Source organism: Capsella rubella, unplaced genomic scaffold, assembly GCF_000375325.1.
Source record: "Capsella rubella cultivar Monte Gargano unplaced genomic scaffold, Caprub1_0 scaffold_5, whole genome shotgun sequence".
NCBI classification, from domain to species: domain Eukaryota; kingdom Viridiplantae; phylum Streptophyta; class Magnoliopsida; order Brassicales; family Brassicaceae; genus Capsella; species Capsella rubella.
Window position 1 is genome coordinate 13,013,948 of NW_006238919.1, and position 9,768 is coordinate 13,023,715.

Here is a 9,768-nt window from a genome sequence, read left to right on the forward strand (position 1 = left end):
GTTTATGCGACAATTGACAAGTCTATGAGACAAAAATATATAATAATTTCATCATTTCAAAAGATAAATTCAAATAAAATTGCCAAAAAATGTCATAGTCTAATTATTGTACGACAGATTATGATTATTATATCATATATTTGTGATTTCTAGTATTAGTTTAATAAAAAAAAGTACTTTAACATGTAAGTAATAATGGTTTAATAAGTCTTAGACCATGATTATCGATGGTTGCTTAGCCAAAAAGAAGGAGACTCTTGTGATTTTTGGAATTAAAATTAAATGGTTAATAATGCTTTATGGTAAGAGACGTCTTTTAAGCAAGAGTTAATTTTGGTGTTAAGAGACGACATGTGTCATGTTCTGAATGGTTGAAGAGGAAATGGAAAAAGGAAAAAAAACAATTCACGTGCTTTCTCTCTTTTCTTCCCCTCTTTCTCTTTCACACGATTGTTTGTGTTTTGTGCCAATGAAGATGGCGATTGATGATCGATCAATTGCATGTGAGAGATGTAGTTTCGTGGACTGGTATTATAACTGGTTTCACGAAGACTATGTTGTAGAAGGAAGCTTTAGATACGTTTTCAAGGATGGATGTTGAGCCTAATTTGGCTACGTATGTTTGTGCGTTGGATCAAGTTTAGGGCAAGGATCAAGTGCTATAAAGAAGTTCATGGCATAGAACAATGATGATGAAATTATGATGTATGTATAAAATGATCACCATATATGATGAGAATGACTTATAAATTGTATATCATGTATATTTTAAAAATTTTAATTTGCAATAATTAATAAGTTTTATAAAATTACAAATTTCAATCTAATTTCATTTTTTAAATAATTTTTTTTTCTAAAAGACTCAAGTTAAAAACCTACCATTAAAAACACATAAAAACTAAAAACAAAAATATAACTTTTAACTCTAAACTTTTCAATTTTATTACTAAATTATTCTTAAGAGGTAAGTTTAAGAGCTCATCAATAATCATGCTCTTAGATCCGATGTTTAGTAAGATTAAACTAAAACTACGGTGTTTTTTTTATATGGTAAAAAAAAAAAAATTTATCTGATGTCAGATATGAGTTATCCTCGTAGAGAGATTTGAGTGGGTGTGAGAAGATTCAAGGTATCACCGAGAGACATGTTGTCGTGTCTGTTGTTGTTTCCTTCCACTTACGTAAAACAAAGCCCATTCATCATGTGAAGAACCAAACCATTGAATCCTATATTCTTCTTATTATTAACCCTACCCATATTTGTGTCTCCACTCATAAAAACATCGATCCTTGACCATAAAAGATTAACAATGTACTGCTACTACTTGTACCTTTTTCATATTGAATAAGAAGATAACAATAATAAACATTTATCTACGTTTTGCATTCTGTCCAAACTGTGGTCGATCGAGGTCTACGTATAGAAGAAAGACAATAGAGTTTGGTATACATCATTTTTTTAAAGGACAAATTAAAGTATCTTGTCTTCTAATTAAATGGCTGTTTTCTGTTTTGTACCATGGTCCAATCCGGTTGGTTGCACAAGTGTCTAGAGTTCTATGGTTCATTGCCGTTTTTATCATTTTTTTTTTACTTCGATAAGAACCATTATTACAAGTTTTGTGTAGAGGTAATAAGGCCAATTCATACACTACTTCAAATCGAAATCGAGATCCAAATTTTGTTTCTCATCATAAGATCTTGCACACATACCATCTTACTAGACTAAAATCGGCCATTACCTCTCTTATTACATATACATGAGCCAAGAGTGACATGATTTGCCCTCTCTGAAAAAGCAACAACTATGGTATGACTGGAAAGACTGGAATATCTAATAAATGTACATACATACACGTGAGAATCTTCCAAATAAATTTGAAGTGTCCTCCGATCCTCACGACCTTTATATCTCGTTGATCTTACTCATTGTCTTCACGCTATTTCCCTTTAAAACACTTTTGCTCCCCCACTAATTAGCAAATAATACTATTACTTGGAATAAGATTTTTTTCTTAATAATGCTATAATATTATCAACATATGTACAGTTTGGTCTTTTCAAGGTCAATATTTTGACCAATTCATTTTTTTTTCAAATTTTTTGCAGCATTTGGAAAATTGGACCCAATCAATAGTTTGGCTTGTTGAGTGGGAAACAACTCTCATTCAGAAGCTTCCTGCAGGTAACATTCATGTTTCTTTCATACATTTATGCATACATATGGTGTGAGAAGAGAAACCAAGAAAGAGATATGTGTATTTTCTTGGGAAATTTAGCTTCCCTACCATCATTTTGAAAAACGTTTTTCAAAATACCATTTTTGAGGAGGTCTTCTACCAAATAACATTTTCTAATTTTTTTAGACCATTATGCCCTCCTTCTCACTTATGCCAAAATCGATGGGACACATGCACATCTATTGAGATTTATGACACAAAAAAAGGAAAAGATAATACCATGAAATTATAACAAAACTTTTATTTCTTTCTTTTTACTAACCAAATAAACACCAACTTTCTTTATACTATGAAAAATAAGAGCGACGAACATCACTTTGATCGAGAAGGTGTCCACGAATAAGATTTTGTCCAACGTATATATAACTAGTTATGTCCATAGACTAACTACCCATATGTCCATATGTCCATCGTCAACAAACATTATTTCTGCATTTTATTGGTTGGTTTGGGTTTTTAAATTACTGTTTAGGGTTTATATTTGATAACTAAGCAAAAATGATCTTGGTTTGGGTTTTTAAATATGTTATTAGGGTTTAGATTTAATAACTAAACAGAAAAATAGACAACACCGTGGACAACAAGACCAATATCATGGACAACAAGGAAAATGCCATGGACAACAAGAACAATACTGTGGACAAAACCATAGACAAACGAAACATCATTTCAGCATTTAATTGGTTGGTTTGGGTTTTCAAATTACTATTTAGGGTTTAGATTTGATAACTAAACAAAGATGATTTTGGTTTGGGTTTTTAAATATGTTGTTAGGCTTTAGATTTGATGACTAAACAAGAAAGATAGACAACACCGTGGACAACAAGAACAATGCCATGAACAACAAGAACAAAACCGTGGACAAAACCATAGACAAACGAAACATCAAGAAGTTAGACAACACCGTAGACAATGAAGACAATCCTCTGTCCACGGATTTCTTACAATAAATCACTACGATTTGTTCCGAATAAATGCCCACATGAATACCTTTTAAAAATTCAAGTCCACCGTCTTCTATCCTTTGTCCATGGATTCCTTAACGTTTTAACGCAAAAAAATCTAAGAACATCTCTATCCTTCAATAACAACTTCTCTTTATCTGTCTCTTTCTCTTTGCAATGTTCGTACAAGTTTTTAATTTATTTTTTTTCCTTTCTAACTGGAGAAGTTTACATAGCTAGTTAATTAAAATGTCTGTCCACAATTAATGCACTTGTACTGTGTTTTCCAATCAACCAAAAAGTTATCAGTACCTTTTATTTGTATTTTCTTTTTTCCTCCTTTTGTCAGTTCGACAAAGAAGATACACAGGGTTAATATAGTATATTCAGGTGCCAAAAATGGTATATGGGATAAGGTTTGGAAATCGTGGTATTTCCAAAAACATAAAGTATAAATCGTGGTATAATTGAAAAAATTCCCTATTTTCTTATGATATAAAATGATGACGTCAAGAGTTACTCTGTGTTTTTCAATAGCTCATGTATAAACATATTTTCAAAAAAATATTTTTTTTTTTTAAAGAAAAGACTTACTTGTGTTCCCAAATATATAAATGCACAAAGACAAAACCTAGAGATTCACACATATACTGAGAACCACTTGACACACACACACAGATGTAAAAAGCATCTGAACATTTAATGCCTGCATCTTGCCTTGGACCGACCATATATGAAAGAAGAAGAAAAAGGAACATGATTCAAGAAACTTTCAAATTTCAGCCAATTATGTTTCTGCATTTCAATTTAAACCTGGTGGCTAAATAATATATTTTTTCCCCAGATCGTTTTACAGTTTTTTCGAACTTCGTAAGAGTTTGAATGAAAGAATTGACTAAAAAAGAAAGAAACCTATGATTAAATAATCTTCAGTCTTCATTATTCTTATTTTTTGTTAATGTTTCTTTCAGTTTAAACTTCAGAGTAGCTGGAGAAAACTATATATGCCAAACCATTAAAACTGAAAGGTTTTATTATTAGTTTTGTTAAATCAGATTAAAACTCTAAAAAATGTATAAAAACCCTCTGGAATGGAACAAAATGTTAGAGGAGTAATCTATACTATTAATTGGGGATCATTATTTGTCTTTGTAGCCAAACAAACTTGTAAAAAAAATATTACAAAATATACAATCTCAAACTTATAGCCAAACACACTAAAAGACAGCAAAAAAGATAAATAAATAAATAAAAAATAAAAAACAAAAATTATCTATATTTATGGAAATCATTTTAATTTTGTTACCATAAAAAATGGACAAAATTAAATTCAAAATTAAACATATGCAAACATATTTAATATTAGTTATATATTTTAGAGTATTTTTTGAAACTTATAATTTATATTTAAGAAAATTTTAAATGAAAAAGTATGTTTGATTATAAAATACATATCATAAAATGTGGAGAAATATACGATATAATTAATTATATCATCAAATTTTAAAAATATAATCTTAAAAAATGGTTAAAAATCTTAATTAAATCAATAATTAAAAATTTGTTGGCTAAAATCATGCAAAAATTATATATCACATAAAATCTCTTATTTTCATATAAATCTCTTATTTTCACATAAAATCTTCATATTGAAAAAAGCAATCTCAAAAATATAGCACAAAAATAAAATAATATAAATATATTGATTATATATGAGATATTTCCGGTTTTCCTTTTAAAAATCAATAATCCAATTTTTTTTTTGAAATCATTCAGAAATACAGAATTAATTCAATCACCCTAATAACTAGCACTTAACATAACCAATCGACAAGTAGAAAAATATTTAATTCGATTATTATTTTTCCTAACCATAATGCAATTTCAAATCTACAAACTATCCAAAAATAAAAAATAAAAGTTTAATTACATCGTAATAGTTTGATCGTTATAAATTCAAGATTTCATATATTTTGGTACCTCATTAACTACTAAATTAAAACTAAATAATAAGTGGATATATCAAATTTAAATAATTGTTATGTCTTATTAGCAATTTCTAAATAATAAATGGATTATATTTTTATGATTTAATTTCTACGTCTTTTAAGTAAGTTTCGAAAAGAAAAAACAATCAAGTAGTTAAGAACAAAACTATCTAACTGAAACCAAACTAAATGTCAAACAGGTATGAATCCAAACTATATATGATATACTATAGATTTTGTTTACATCATCTAGCATAAAAATGTTCAAAGTGAAAATTAAAAAATCTTAACGTATGTTAGATAATAGTTAAAATATTTAAAACAAAGAAACATAACCAATATGGATGAACTAAATATATAATAATAAGAATAAAGAAGTCAATTATTTTTGTAATTCATTACTATATTATATCGTATATAAAGATACTCACATACATTTCAAGTGAAACAAACAAAACCCTGAGAGCTAAGTCAGCAAAACTACAATAAACTCATGAATTAAAAAAAATAGAAATACCTAAATATGTAGGAAACAAAAAAGGCTAAACTTGAATCTTTAAATTGAAGAAAGTAATGGGAAATAAAGATAAAATTGAACGATCAATAACATTAAAAATTGAACAAGAATTGTGTATGCTCGGATTAGAGGTAGTGTCTTGTGAATGAAAATGGTGGGAGCACGTGACTTAGATTTATAATTAGAGTTTTATTAATGTGGAAAAATAAATATTTAAACGAAGAATACGAGTATTCCGTCTAGATCTCTTACCAAGTTTCTTATAATAAACATTAGCAAATGATTATGTTTTTAAAAGGAAATGATTGTGGGACAGAAATATATGATGGATAGAGGACGATACGGACAGGACGGGTCCGAATGGGATATGACGAGACGGGTCGGGACGGGACGGGTTTCTCATTCCAAACTATATGTAAAATAATTCAAACTAAAACCAAATACAAATCCGATTTAACATCTCTAAGCAAACAATTAGAAATATTTTGATTATTTTAAAAAATAAACACGTAATATCATTTAACATTTTCATTTTCATTATTTTAAAACTATATTAAGTAAACAGTATCTATATTTTACAACTGTATGCCTATGTATAGTTTTTCAAATAAACTTATGTAACAAACTTTTACCAAAATCGTATCTACATAAGAAATTGTAGTTTTGCAAAAATAACCCCGCACGTACGTGCGGGTCCATCACTAGTATTATAATAAATAATAAAAAGATTGGGAAAGTGGGTCTACTACTATTAAAGCCCATATATATATAAATAGTGCACACGAATAGGTCCAAAATGGGCCACAAGAGAGGGTGAAGCAAAGCAAGTTGGCCACTGGCTACAAATATAATATACTACGTGGCCCCAACAAGATCTTTCAAGACGCCCTTTACAAAGTTAGTTCATCATATCCTTGTTTTTTTCTTTCTTTCTCTTTTAGGTCAAAAAGAAAGAATAAATTAAAATGCAATAAAGCATGTGTCACTCTCGCTCTCTATTTATGTTTGAAAATGGGTCAAATAATAAAAGACTTACATAAAAGAATGAAAAATGTTGATAGGTTGGTCTCAAACCCCTTTTGAAAGCACGAGTATTCTTCTTAATAGTTAGTCAAGTCAGGCTTGTAAATGGGCTCATTTTAACAACAGAAAGTCAGAAAAAGGCTCGGCCATATGAGGCCCATATCATGAACAACGCGGCATCAAAAAGCAATCATATATTTTCTTTTTGGTCCAACTCTGAAGTCTGAAGGAACCTCGTAAAGAAGCCAAAGAAAAAGCAAATTATATTATACGCAGAATCTAATAATATTCGACGGGGGCATGCGCGTGTCACCGGCATGCCTTTGCTTCTTCTTTTTTTAAGTGGAAGCAACGCATTATAGCAATATTTGAGCGGTACGTATATACGAGAGACAACTTTTACTAACCACGCGCATGCTTGGCGAGTTTTTTCTTTGTCTAGTTTAGTGTAAAAGAACAATGTAATAACAGAGACCCACGATTCCATGAAACGTATAATTGAAACGAAATTTGAAGTGTTCATAATTGAACAAAAGAGTGCTTTGTGATAATCAATAAGAATTTGGAACGTTACATAACTAAATTGGGGGGGGGGGGGGGGGGTACGACGACTACTACAAATAAAGAGAGTTTACATAGGAACCATGAATTTTAATAAACAAATGTTATAAAGGCAAAATCTAAAAACAACAATTAAGAAGAATAGAAGACGTTTATCTCTAATATGGATGGATTGGGGTTTTGTTTCTTCTTCTCTCTTGAGTGAAAAGTAGTAAAGAAGATGATGAAACTAAACTAAAGAAGAAAGGAATGAGAAGAAACTCTCATCTCAATCAACAAACACTCAAATATTGGATTATACAGAAGAAGATCAGAAGAAGCTGGTGTAGGAGGAGGAAGAAGAAGCATCAAGAGGATGAATGAGATACGTCAGCACAAGGGCGAGCACCATTAGCAAATACGCTATCCCTTGATCTATCGATGTTCCTGTTTTGTTCATCACCAATCAAATACACACACGTGTCAAGATTTATTCAATTCAGTCTTTGGATTATTAACTAATTGATACGAAATCGAAATCCGATTCTGAAAACAAACCAATGTGAATAGACACAAAATATCGACATTCAGATCTGGGGAGAGATAAGATACCCCAAAGAGACAGAGACTGCTGAATCAGAAAAAGCCAAGGGGGAGCTTACCGTCGCTAGTGGGAGAAGGAGCAGGAGCTAAGGATTGAGCGCCGGCCAAGGGAGAGATGACGGCCAAAACGATAGCCAAGCCAGCCAAAACCACAACGGAGTTCTTCAACGCCATTTTCCGATTGACAGATTATATTAACAATCAACACAAGAGAGAGCAGAGAGAGAGAGACACGAATCTGAAGAATGAATGAAATATCAGCGAGAAGAACTCCGGCGAGCGAGAGAGACGACGAGGAACGAGAGATATGGAACTACCAACACGCTTTTATAGGACTGGTACCAGTTGGTGTGTTACCGGGTATTGCCGGTATTTCACTCCCCCATTATTTTTTTCCTTGTTGTTCAAATTATTTTACCGACACGTGTCTTTTTTTACTGGCTGAATTTTCAAAAAAATTGACCTTTCTTTCGTTTCGTCGTGGATGCTTCCTTTCATGACATATCTTCTTTTTATTCTTTTTTCTGTAGTCCGTCAACTTTGGAATTGGAATTTTTATGTTATAAACATAGAAAATGACATGCATATGTAATTTATTCGTTTACATTATCTAAGTTTTTATATTTCGTGTATCAGAATATTAAGATGGTGGTGTCTATAATCTGATCCTTATTAAGAATATTCTTTTGTGATTTGTTTAAAGCTCAAACGTATAAATTGACAAACAAATCACTAGTTTTTTACAGTATAAACTAAGTTATGTATGTGGCTTTACTATCCATATGAATTAATTAATTAAAACGCACACGTCTTTCCTAATGATTTTGATAATCAACAAGGTTAAAAAGTCTTCCTAGATTTTTGACACAACCATTACGCGTTGGGTACGGCTGATTCTTTCGCTTTTACTAAATACAGGTAGATTTCGCTTAACATGTGTGTTGAAACTATTGGTCTAAGAATAGAGGATTCATATACTCTTTTGACAATGCACAATAGATATCGACGTTCAAGTGTTGCCATATGCGTATTTGAACTTCTTTTTGGCTTTATAGATAACAAGCCAATTTTACTACATACGTAAATAATTAATTAGTGTAAATTTTGAAACTAATTAAACTCTGCTGTTTCACTCTCTCTTCGCATATTTCACTTGATTATTTATTGTGTTGGTAGTTGGTACTAGCGTCAGTATATTATAATTAAATAATAAAGTATCATAAACTATATATAAGAAGGTTTTACAATTAGTTAAACGAGTAGAGAAAAAAACATGGGAGGGGGAATAATTTAGATAAGCAGCAGTGAAGAGAGAATCATCATTCATCGGCCATGTGATGAGATTCCCCCTTTTCTCTTCTTTACTTTATACTTTCTTTTCTTCTAATTTCGAAGATATAAAACTGGACAAAATCACATAGTTTTTATTTTTTTATTTCCTTTCAGTGGAGAGTGCCCTTTACAGACTATCACTAAGCCAAATTGTGTTGTGTCCTTTCTTTTGTGAATATATATATATATATATATATATATAGAGAGAGAGAGAGAGAGAGTCACATGCATGTCGAGGTCAGTCAGAGAACAATCACAGTCACAGTGGATGTCGGATAGCTTAGGTGCCGTTTTAAACGAGCTTGTTTTGTCAAAACATTACATTATTGCTTATTAATCTACATATTAGCGTCTAATATAATCACACTAGTGTTACAAGTTTACAACATGATTTTAAACTGCCTCCGTGGGTCTGCATATTTTAAAACTGATATAAATATAAATATTCAATTTGCATAGGATTCAAGAATTTGTTTTTTCTAAAAGTTGGTCAAGTTTGATTTGCTTCAAGAACGGCGTCGTAAAAGAGTCAAAGGGAGAGAGTAGACCAATCATCATAACAACGAGTTATAACACATAAA

General features: G+C 30.8%; 1 protein-coding gene across 1 annotated transcript; it reads right to left on the minus strand.

Annotated features, from left to right (window-relative positions):
* Positions 1-7,318: 7,318 nt before the first annotated feature.
* On the minus strand, positions 7,319-8,165 carry LOC17885642 (arabinogalactan peptide 20). Its single transcript, XM_006292077.2, has 2 exons — positions 7,915-8,165; positions 7,319-7,699 (listed from the first exon to the last, which is right to left on the minus strand). Exons 1-2 carry the CDS (start codon positions 8,027-8,029, stop codon positions 7,584-7,586), a joined length of 231 nt encoding a protein of 76 aa, XP_006292139.1. The 5' UTR covers positions 8,030-8,165; the 3' UTR covers positions 7,319-7,583.
* Positions 8,166-9,768: the final 1,603 nt, after the last annotated feature.